At 42.3% G+C, this 12,170-nt stretch overlaps 1 protein-coding gene across 1 annotated transcript; it reads right to left on the bottom strand.

Moving 5' to 3' along the window:
- Positions 1–5,207: 5,207 nt before the first annotated feature.
- On the bottom strand, positions 5,208–8,981 carry LOC141617476 (uncharacterized). Its single transcript, XM_074434672.1, has 5 exons — positions 7,815–8,981; positions 7,221–7,343; positions 6,962–7,133; positions 6,505–6,760; positions 5,208–6,198 (listed from the first exon to the last, which is right to left on the bottom strand). Exons 1-5 carry the CDS (start codon positions 8,979–8,981, stop codon positions 5,208–5,210), a joined length of 2,709 nt encoding a protein of 902 aa, XP_074290773.1.
- Positions 8,982–12,170: the final 3,189 nt, after the last annotated feature.

Here is a 12,170-nt window from a genome sequence, read left to right as displayed (position 1 = left end):
GCTTTCTTGTGTATTATTCATCATCCAACAACAATTACAAGAATCAAAGGGAGGTATAAACCTTATTCTTATTCTTGTCATTTCAAGTTACCAAAATTTCGAATTTACTTAGTGAAAATTGAAATTTTTGTTGTTTAATTGTTGTTGTTTTAGCCATAAACAATTTCTGTACTTGTGAGGTGCATTTTATTCAACAAACAACTAGTTAGCACATCATTTCTTTTAGTGCATACTAGGTGTTTGTTCATTTGCCTCAACAAAAAAAAAAAATCCTTTTCAAACTTGTGTTTTTCTGGAAAATTTTGGTGTGCCATGGGAAAAGGTAAAGCTTATGAGGCTTCCTCCTCACAAGGACCCAAGGGAGCCTCGGCTTTTGATGACAATGAGTACTCGGGAAAGGAGGGCCTCCGTGACAAAGCCCTCCAAAATTGGAAAAAGTTTGCTTCGGTGTCAACCGTAGCACAAACCAAGTTTCTTGATGAAAATGTCCTTATCAGGTTGGGAATGCTTCCCATGACCCGAATGCTCTTAGAAAAAGTCGGGCTAGAGTCTATTATCGGGCAAGCCGCCAACACCCGGAGAGGTGTTACCTTTGAATTTCTCTCCACCTTGGAGAAAGTGAAGTTGGGGAGGGATAAAACCCCGGGAATCAAGTTCCGGGCATGTAGACTTGTCCACACAATGACTTATGACCAAGTGAGGGAGGCCCTCCACATCACTAAAGCCCCCATAAATGAACCCGCCGACAAAAAGAAATTGAGTGAATTTTGGAACAACATAACGGGGGATGTGAGGCACGGAAATTCCAAGAACACAACCCTTCCCCACCCCATTTTGCGCATCTTGAGCCGTCACATTAACACAAACTTTCTACAATGCCTTTGGTCCATGACCCCGGAGGGGAGGGGGATACCGGATTGGGTTGATTTGTTTGTGAGAGGTTGCCTTGAGTTACAAAAAAAACCAAAGGGAACCATTTTTATCGGGGGTATGATTGAGATGATTGTGGCAAAGACGGGTGTACCATTCCCACCTAATGCATGGACACTTGAGGGTAGTTGCCTCATGGACTATAAATTCTTGACAAAAGCAAACATGCTTGAGGTTGTGGACTGAATCGCCCCCTTGGTGATTTGGTGTATGGGTGGGAAAAACTACAAGTATTACATGCACTTACCCCGTCCCCCCAACTCACCCTTGAGTTGGGGAAGTGGCCAAGACTTTTACATGCCCCCCGATGACGAGTTTGTGGACCTTTGGGTTGATAGAGCCCATATAGTTGAACCCGACAATGAGGAAGGTGGAGAGCAACCACAATGGGGGGGGGGAGCTCTAACTTATGGTGACATGCCACATATTGATGCACCATTTGATGAACCAATGCCAAATGCTCCTTTTGAAGAACCACACTTCACTCCACCTCACATGCCACAGGAACCACCACAACAACATCCCTTCATGGCACCACAATTCAACTACCCGGCTTTCCAAACATGGCAATCGGATATCACAAACCGTGTAAAAAACCTTGAGTCCAATCTCTCTCAAATTCAACTCACGGAGAATGCCCGGTGGGGAATCACCGAGAACCGCTACCACCACTACCAAGAGGATATGGAAGAAGTGCATTATGTCCAAAACGCAACTTTTGATATGGTGGCGGCCATGAATACCCAACACATGCAACAATTCCCCACCCAATACCAAGGCTATGGTGAGACTCGAGTGGATGAAACAAGAGCCAAAATGGCAAGATTTCGAAGAAGAAGAGAATCAAGAAGAAGGGGAGGACCTCCGGGAAGTGGAGGTGCCTCAAGCTCACACTCTTGAGCGGGTTTAGAGTGTTCACCTCACACTTTGGGGACAAAGTGAAGATTTAAGTGTGGGGTGGGCATGAGTTGGTAACATCATGTATATATTGTAATATATTCATTTCATACAACGTATTTCAATTAAAAAAAGAGAGAGAGAGAAAAAGAAAAAAGAATGAAAAAAGAAAAGAAGAAAACTGACACGGTTGTCGCAACCCTGTCAAAGATAGAACCAACGGGTCTCAACTGAATGTAGCAGAGGCAGTCGGGTATCGAATCCACAGGGAGATGGGAATCCTAAAGTCAACTAGGTCTGTCGAAAGTAACCAAAATGGGGGGTTTGTTTGTTTGTTTTCTAAAAACTATGAGTAAAGGAGAGAATAAAAGAGACGAGAGAGAAATAAAATAGAGATGAACAAGAAAGAAAGGTACTAGGATTGTCGGTTCACCATGGCTTCTAAAGTCCGGACTAAATCAAAAATGCCCTATATTCAATCTGTGGGTAATAAACGTCACCTTTCGGTCCTTAGTTCGCCCTAGGCAATACTAGTTTAGCTTTCGCCCTAGCTAGTATAAATCCTAATGAAACGCTGCAGAACTACCCCTTTTTCAATCTTTCGATCTAGGAGAAGAGGATATTGAGACAGTTAATTGAGTGCGTCGACTCAAACAATTAAAAGATATTAAAGCAGCAGATGCAAACAAATAGACTACGAGTATTCTAATTAAATCGCCCTTCCTACGCCATGGCTACCCTAAATCCTAGCAAAACGATTAGCTATTCATGATCGAAATGAGGAACAATAATAGCGAAGCAAATGGCAATAAATAACATGATAAATGAAACTGAACTGAAATTATACTAATGATAATACCGAATTCAATGAAGGAAGAATTGAGAAATGGCGATGAAGAGTATTTCCGATCCAAAAACTAAAACAACAGTCTCCGTTTTTACGTCTTAAATGTGATCCTTAGGTCTCTAGTATTCCTTGCCTATTTATAAGAAAAGAAAGCAAAGAAACAAAGTGTGTAAAATAACAACACAATCGATCCAAAGCCCATCAGCGCATGGCCTCTCGATCGAACTCCACAGTTGTTCGATCGAGAGCTTTCCCTAAGCATATCCCTCGATCGAGAACAGTGGTCTCTCGATCGAGGCCTTCACCTTTGCATTCACTCGATCGAGAACAGGACATCTCGATCGAGGGGTTCTTGACTTCTCGTGTGTTCTCCTATTCCTTTGGATGCCTTCACGCGTCTCAAGACGGTAAGGTTTCACGCCGACTCTCTTAAGCAGGTTTGGAGGACCACAAATAGGCTGATTTCCAGTCATTCCGGTTCGTACCTGCAAATAATGCAAAGCAGACCAAAGTAGACTATTCGGGGCATTTGTAGTGAAATACTACGAAATAAGCATAGAAATGTGTCCTGAAAAGGCCTAAAAAGGTCTATAAGAAATGCACACATCAAACTTCCCCAAACCAAACCTTTGCTTGTCCTCAAGCAAACTAATGCAACTAGCTAGGACGAAATGGAAAGGAGTAGAACATAGACAAGCTGAAGACCGTCGGCTTAAACCATTTAATGCATAAGAATCAACTACTAATAGCTCAATATCAAGGCAAACGAATTTATGCATATTTCAAAAAGATGTTGAACTTTTGACCTTGCAAGACTTTTAAAAATGGACTCTCACGGGTCGCTCAATCACACAATTAAGCACAAGGTGATATATAATATAAGATAGAAAGAATAAAGAACACTCACCTAACTGCGACCTATAAGAACATGCATGCAATCTAACATGAATAAAGTCTCTACAACCGTACATATGCATTCCAACCAAACTGATGACCAAGACACATGCCGAGGACTTACATATGGGTAAGTGAGGTAATAGGTAAGAAGGGGCTAAAATGAATTTGGATATGTGGGGTTAATAGCCAGGCTAGCAACAACGGATCCAAATTATACAACTTCCCTACTTCAAACACCATACAAATCAATACGAAACAGTGCAAATTGGATGCACACAGCTCACTAATCACCATAAAATTATCAACTCCCCATAAGATATAGATTAAACATGGGAGCATAGATCACAACATACAGTCTTTTCATTTTCCGCATATGATTTTTTTTCTTTTTTTTTTTCATATCTCTTTTTGGATTTTTCTTTTCTTTTTTTTTTTTTTCATTTTTCTTCAATTCTTTTTCAATATTCCTCCTTCATTTCCTTCACCCATCCATCTCATGAAAAAGATATAATAACCAACTGCAAATCAACACATTCCCAACATTTCTACCATTACTAGCGCGGCTAGGGTGGAAAAAATGTGGATTGTAGCTAAATAGGGACAAAATAGGCAATTTGGCTATGTGGAGCTCATGGGTAAAATGAAATAAAGGGGTTGCCTCTCCAAACATGTGTCACCAACCACAGACCCGAATGCATACAGGTACTAAGTAGACTAAACTCATGGTTATGCAATTTGATGTTACATGCCTCATAAGGAGTAACTACTCACTTCCTACGTGAACTGGTCATGGATGACACCAGTTATAAAGCTCTAAACCTCAGAAAGATATTGTAGTTTGCCAAAATTTCAAGTCAAATCTACTTGTTCAACGAATTTTGAAATGAAATCGAGAAATTGCAAAGACTTTTGCTAAAAGATGTGAAACAATGCAAGGCTTAAGCAAAAAGACAGTTATCAGCAATGAAAAACTCCAATCAGACTCAACCTAAAATGCAAAAATAAACATGATTTTTTTTTTAAGTTTTTTTTTTTTTTTAAGTTTAACCAATGCAAACGTAAGTAAACGTGATAATAGAAATGCAATAAAAACAACATGCAGACACGATATGGATGCATACTCTCCCCAAACCAAACTGTACAATGTCCCCATTGTACAAAGTAAAGGAAAAGAAATGCAGATTAAAGAGAGGGAGAGCCGAAAACTTACAAAAGCGCGCAAACCACGAACCTCCCCAAACCGAACCAAGAAGAGAGGTTGGTAGGGTTCTCGATCGACAAAGGGTCCGCTCGATCGAAAGGAAAAAGATACTCGATCGAGACACATAACACTCGATCGAGGCTTCAAGCGGTCCAGATACTCGATCGAACAGGTAGTAGCTCGATCGAGAGCTTTAAAAAGGGAAGGACCACTCGATCGAGTAATAAAACTACTCGATCGAGGGGTGTTGCATCAGTAAGCAACAGTACAGTACCTGTGCTATATAATTCACGCATAAACTCTATTAAAATTGATCAAACGCACACCGAACAAAAATAAAGAGTGTTAAAAGTTTCAAAAACAAACACAACAAATTACAATCGGGTTGCCTCCCGAAAAGCGCAGGTTTATGAGGTCCCGCACGACCTATAAGCGTCAAACATCACGCTCTGCCATCGCGTCGAAAAAAAGAACTTCGACGCGGCCAACAACAGCATCAGCCCCATAATAGTGCTTCACAAGATGACCATTAACTTTGAAGCGATTCCCCTCGGAGTCCTCTAACTCAACCGATCCAAATTTTGTGACGCCAGTCACCGTATTCGGACCACTCCACCTGGACTTCAGCTTACAAGGAAACAATCTCAACCGGGCATTAAACAGTAACACCTTTTGCCCAACATGGAACTCACGGGGTACAATCCTCTTATCGTGCCAACGCTTAGTCTTCTCCTTATAAATTCGGGAGCTATCATAAGCGTTCAACCGAAACTCCTCCAGCGCATCTAGCTGCAATAAACGTTTCTCACCACACGAGTCAGCATCATAATTAAGCTGGCGGATAGCCCACCAAGCTTTATGTTCTAGCTCAACGGGTAAATGACAAGACTTTCCATACACTAAACGATACGGTGAAGCACCGATTGGTGTCTTAAAAGCCGTGCTATAAGCCCACAACGTGTCCTCTAATTTAGCACTCCAGTCTTTCCGTGATTTAGACACTACTTTGCTCAATATCTCTTTTAGTTCCCTATTAGAAACCTCAACCTGTCCGCTAGTCTGAGGATGATACCCCAAACCCCTACGGTGTTTGACACCGTATTTAGACAGCAAAGCAGTCAACTGCTGTTCTCGAAAATGCATACCCCTATCGCTAATGACGACCCTAGGGACACCAAAACAGGGAAAAATAGTCTTACGAAACAGCTTAATCACAGTCCTGGCATCACAATTGGGAGTGGCAATCGCCTCCACCCACTTAGACACATAGTCTACAGCTACCAGAATATACCTGTTACCCTGACTAGACGGGAATGGCCCTTGATAATCGATGCCCCATACATCGAAAATCTCAACCTCTAAAATGCCGTTTTGAGGCATCTCATGTCTCTTGGAAATGTTTCCCGTTCTATGACAAGCATCACAGCTAGCAACAAAAACTTTAGTGTCAGCGAAAAGAGTTGGCCAATAAAAGCCCGACTGCAATACCTTAGCCACGGTACGTGATGGACCGTGGTGTCCTCCACAAGGAGTCGAATGGCAGCCTTCTAGGATAGCTTTGGTCTCCCACTACGGAATACACCGTCTGTAGAGTCCGTCTGCACATTCCTTAAATAAATAAGGGTCATCCCAGAAATATTGTCGTGCATCGTGTAAGAATCTCTTGCGCTGCTGATGAGATAAATCCGGTGGCAGTGCCTGGCTGACAGCAAAGTTAACATAGTCTACAAACCAAGGTTCATCACCATCCTTAGAATTCACAGAGGTCACAGAAAAAACATCAAAAGAAAATAAAGAGTCATCAGCAAAAGAATCATTAATAGGAAGAGAATCCTCCCCCTCCTGTTGCGTCAGACGCGACAGATGGTCGGCTACGACATTTTCTGCTCCCTTCTTATCCTTAATCTCCAAGTCAAACTCCTGTAAAAGGAGTATCCATCTCAGCAATCTGGGCTTAGCTTCCTTCTTGTTCAGAAGGTGTTTCAGCGCTGCATGATTTGTAAAAATAATAACTTTAGAACCCAACAAATACGATCTAAACTTGTCTAACGCATAAACAACAGCTAACAGCTCCTTCTCCGTCGTAGCATATTTCACTTGAGCCTCATCCAGAGTTCGGCTCGTATAATAGATTGCACTCAGCGCCTTGTCTTTCCGCTAGCCTAGCACCGCTCCTAATGCATAATCACTGGCATCGCACATAATCTTGAAAGGCAGCTTCCAGTCCGGAGGCTGGATAATGGGTGCAGAGACCAAAGCCTGCTTCAAAGTGTTAAAAGCAGAAAGACATTCATCATTAAAATCAAAAGGAGCATCCTTTAAAAGCAACTGTGTAAGCGGTCGAGCAATCTTTGAGAAGTCCTTGATAAACCGACGATAAAAGCCAGCGTGACCAAGGAAACTCCTCACCCCTTTAACATTAACTGGAGGGGGTAATTGCTCGATTACTTGCACCTTTGCTTTGTCTACCTCAATACCCCTGTTGGAGACTAAGTGCCCAAGGACTACGCCCTCATTTACCATAAAATGGCACGTCTCCCAGTTTAGCACCAGATTAACCTCAATACATCGCTGCAAAACTTTATCAAGGTTAGCTAAACAATTATCAAAGTCATTCCCATAGACACTGAAGTCATCCATAAAGACTTCCATGATAGACTCTATATACTCATAAAAGATCCCCATCATACACCTCTGAAAGGTAGCAGGGGCATTACACAAACCAAAAGGCATCCTGCGATAAGCGAAAACACCCTTTGGACAAGTAAAAGTAGTCTTTTCCTGATCATCTGGATGAATAGGGATCTGAAAGAACCCTGAGTACCCATCCAGATAACAGAAAAACTCGTGAGAAGCTAATCTCTCTATCATCTGATCAATGAAAGGAAGGGGGAAATGATCTTTCTTGGTGGCGGCATTTAATTGCCGATAATCTATACACATCCGCCACCCGGTCACTAGTCTAGTAGGTATTAGCTCATTATTTTCATTTCGGACAACTTTAGTACCTCCTTTCTTAGGTACCACCTGAACGGGACTTACCCATTTAGAATTCCCAACTGAATAAACAATACCTGCGTCGAGTAGTTTCATGACCTCAGCCGTCACGATCTCTTCCATCTTCGGATTCAGCTTTCGCTGACCCTGTCTGCAAGGTTTGTGATCATCCTCTAGCTCAATCCTGTGCATGCAAACATCAGGGCTAATGCCCTTAAGGTCATCCAACGAATATCCCATCGCCTTCCTATTTCTCTTAAGAACAGTCAATAAAGCAGTTAACTGTTCGTCGTTGAGCTTAGCACTCACAATCACTGGGAACTGCTCAGTATCATCAAGGAAAGCATACTTAAGATGAGAGGGAAGAGCCTTACGCTCGGGGACCTTTACCTCGACTGAGCACAAAGTATGTGCTAAGTTTTCTACCTGTTCCAGCTGAATGTCAGACAGCTCTATCTCATCTGTGGCAATTCCAAGCAACTCCTCGACATCATCCTCGTCATCTGAAAAATCTGCACACTCATCTAGAAACATCAAAGACTCCTGCGGATCCTTAACCAAGGAATCCGACCAAAACTCGTAAGCAGACTCATCAACAATATCAACAGAATAACAAGTATCCTCTATCATTAGTCTCGACAAGGTCTCGGGCAGACTAAACGTAATCACATCATCCCCTACCTCTAGAGTCAAACGCCCGAGTTTGACATCAATAATAGCTCCAGCTGTACACAAAAACAGTCTACCCAGAATAATCTGGGTACGGGTATCCTCAGCAATATCTAATACAATAAAGTCCACTAGAATAAAGAATTTGCCCACCTTGACGAGCACATCCTCTAAGATACCTAAGGGCCGTCTAACAGATCTGTTGGCCATCTGCAGGGTGATATTGGTCATTTTTAGGTGACCCAATTTAAGCTTAGAAAAGATAGAATAGGGCATGACACTGACACTAGCTCCAAGGTCACACAGCGCCCTATTTATCATCACATCTCCTATAACACAAGGAATAGAGAAAATACCCGGGTCTTTCAATTTAAGGGGAGACTTTCCTGAAATTAGACTACTAGACTCTTCCATGAAAGCGACAGTAGCTGTTTCTCCAAATTCCCTCCTACGCGTAATAATATCTTTCATAAATTTTGCGTAAGGAGGTATTTGGGTAATTAACTCAGCAAAAGGAATGGTTACCTGAATATTTCTTACCATATCCGCGAATTTGCTGAATTGTCTCTCCGTCTTCGTGTCGCGCAATCGACTCGGATAAGGGACCTTGACCATAGGAAGTGGGTCCTCTTCTTTCTCTTTACCTTTATCAGTTCTTGACACCCTCGCAGCAGAGGAGGGTACCCCACTACGTCCACCATTGGAATGCGTGTCCGCAGGCTCAATATCTCTCGATCGAGGCTCAGAAGTGCTCGATCGAGAGCTTTTCTTACTAACCTCTCTCGATCGAGAGGTTTCATTGTGTAGCTCACTCGATCGAGAGGTATCGGCTCTCGATCGAGGGATTTCTTCCTCAGCACTAGTCGATCGAGAGGTAAGTTCACTCGATCGACTACCCTTCAGTAGTTCTTCGTCATTTTGCTGAACAGTAATCCCTGCCTCGGCATTTGAACTTTCTGGAGTATGTTATGGTCCGTCATAAGTGCGACCACTCCTCAAACTTATTGCATTTACCGGGTCTTCCTCTAAGCACATTAACTCACACTTTTCGAGCAGTTTACGGAAGGCATCCGCAGCAGATTCCTGCTCAAGATGTTGTGTGTGAATGGCGGCCTTAAGATCGTACTCGACCTGAATATTGTCAGCATAAAGCTCGAAGGAAGAGCCTCCTTGCCTAAACTTCCGATAGGCTAGGACTCTTTCGGATGTAGCCATACATGAAATGGGATTGTGTCCCCATTCGCCACATCTTTCACAAATTGCCTCCATAGCTGAACTATAACCTGTAAGCACAAAAACACTCGGGCCAAGAATGAGAATTGTCTCAAGGAATAAATTCCCGGAGACAAAAGACAAACAAAGAAACTATAAAATTGCACCGCCTCCACGGCAACGGCGCCAAAATTTGACACGGTTGTCGCAACCCTGTCAAAGATAGAACCAACAGGTCTCAACTGAATGTAGCAGAGGCAGTCGGGTATCGAATCCACAGGGAGATGGGAATCCTATAGTCAACTAGGTCTGTCGAAAATAACCAAAATGGGGAGTTTGTTTGTTTGTTTTCTAAAAACTATGAGTAAAGGAGAGAATAAAAGAGACGAGAGAGAAATAAAATAAAGATGAACAAGAAAGAAAGGTACTAGGATTGTCGGTTCACCATGGCTTCTAAAGTCCGGACTAAATCAAAAATGCCCTATATTCAATCTGTGGGTAATAAACGTCACCTTTCGGTCCTTAGTTCGCCCTGGGCAATACTAGTTTAGCTTTCGCCCTAGCTAGTATAAATCCTAATGAAACGCTGCAGAACTACCCCTTTTTCAATCTTTCGATCTAGGAGAAGAGGATATCGAGACAGTTAATTGAGTGCGTCGACTCAAACAATTAAAAGATATTAAAGCAGTAGATGCAAACAAATAGACTACGGGTATTCTAATTAAATCGCCCTTCCTACGCCATGGCTACCCTAAATCCTAGCAAAACGATTAGCTATTCATGATCGAAATGAGGAACAATAATAGCGAAGCAAATGACAATAGATAACATGATAAATGAAACTGAACTGAAATTATACTAATGATAATACCGAATTCAATGAAGGAAGAATTGAGAAATGGCGATGAAGAGTATTTCCGATCCAAAAACTAAAACAACAGTCTCCGTTTTTACGTCTTAAATGTGATCCTTAGGTCTCTAGTATTCCTTGCTTATTTATAAGAAAAGAAAGCAAAGAAACAAAGCGTGTAAAATAACAACACAATCAATCCAAAGCCCATCAGCGCATGGCCTCTCGATCGAACTCCACAGTTGTTCGATCGAGAGCTTTCCCTAAGCATATCCCTCGATCGAGAACAGTGGTCTCTCGATCGAGGCCTTCACCTTTGCATTCACTCGATCGAGAACAGGACATCTTGATCGAGGGGTTCTTGACTTCTCGTATGTTCTCCTATTCCTTTGGATGCCTTCACGCGTCTCAAGACGGTAAGGTTTCACACCGACTCTCTTAAGCAGGTTTGGAGGACCACAAATAGGCTGATTTCCAGTCATTCCGGTTCGTACCTGCAAATAATGCAAAGCAGACCAAAGTAGACTATTCGGGGCATTTGTAGTGAAAAACTACGAAATAAGCATAGAAATGTGTGCTGAAAAGGCCTAAAAAGGTCTATAAGAAATGCACACATCAAAAACCCGGCTAGGATGAAAACCCGAAAGGGCATCCTAGGCAAAAGTGGGAAAGTGGCCAAGGCCGGAGTGAAAACCCCAAAGGGCACTCCGGGCAAAATGAAAAAAAAGAGTGCGAGCCACGAGAGTAGAGGTGAGGAAAAGAGCTAAACCGAAAACTCGAAAGGGCGGTTTAGGCAAAATGAGAGAATTAGGAAAAAAATGAAAAATCTTGTCGACTCTTTGAAGCCTTGAAATCATGTCACATACATGATTACTTCCAATTGATGTTGGTGACATAAGTGGTGGAGCTCTAGAAGGCCGGAAGGGTAGGATAGAAGTGTATCAAGGCTAAGTGGGGGGTGTTTGAGGCCGAATCTTTAATTAGCGCTTGATGCACTTGGTGAATGAAGAGGTTGAGTTGTGTTGTTTTGAATGAATGAATTGAGAAGCATTTTGGAGGAATTTGAGGTTGCCTAGTTGATTTGTTAGGAGTTGCTTTGATGAATATGGTGACCTTGTATTGAACCAAGCAGAGTGATAAGGGGGAGAAATAAGGAGAGTTGTTTGTGAAGAGTGGGTAATGAAGAATCGGTGGACTAGGATCATCTTAGAATGAGGGATGGCATAAGGAGCGCGAGTGAGGGAAGAGAGTTAAACTTTGGAGGATTTTGGGTCACTTACTTGTTGGAGCTTTGAAGAAAAGTGACCATGTGTTTTAGAAGAGGGTTGATATAAGAAGGAAGTGCGAGAGAAGTGAGGGGAATTATGAGTGCCCATGCGGTTTTCTTAGCCTAGCGGTGATTAACTTTACTTTAGTTTGCTCGGGACGAGCAAAGGGCTAAGTGTGGGGTGTTTGATGAGCTCCTATTTCTACACTTGTTTGGCATCATTTGGAGCTCATTTGGTAACATTTGATAACGGTTTTTGACAATTTCAACGTCATTTGACCAATTCCGAGTGCTTTATCATTTAGCATGGTTTCTAATGAAGAATGAGGTGCCAAGATACGAAGAGAAGCATCAACGGAAGGGGCAAGAACAAGCATTGAAGAAACATCATGAGAAAGTCTTC

This window comes from Silene latifolia, chromosome X, assembly GCF_048544455.1.
Source record: "Silene latifolia isolate original U9 population chromosome X, ASM4854445v1, whole genome shotgun sequence".
Taxonomy (NCBI): domain Eukaryota; kingdom Viridiplantae; phylum Streptophyta; class Magnoliopsida; order Caryophyllales; family Caryophyllaceae; genus Silene; species Silene latifolia.
The sequence above is the reverse complement of the archived record's forward strand: the minus strand, read 5'-3'. Positions and strand labels throughout refer to the sequence as shown.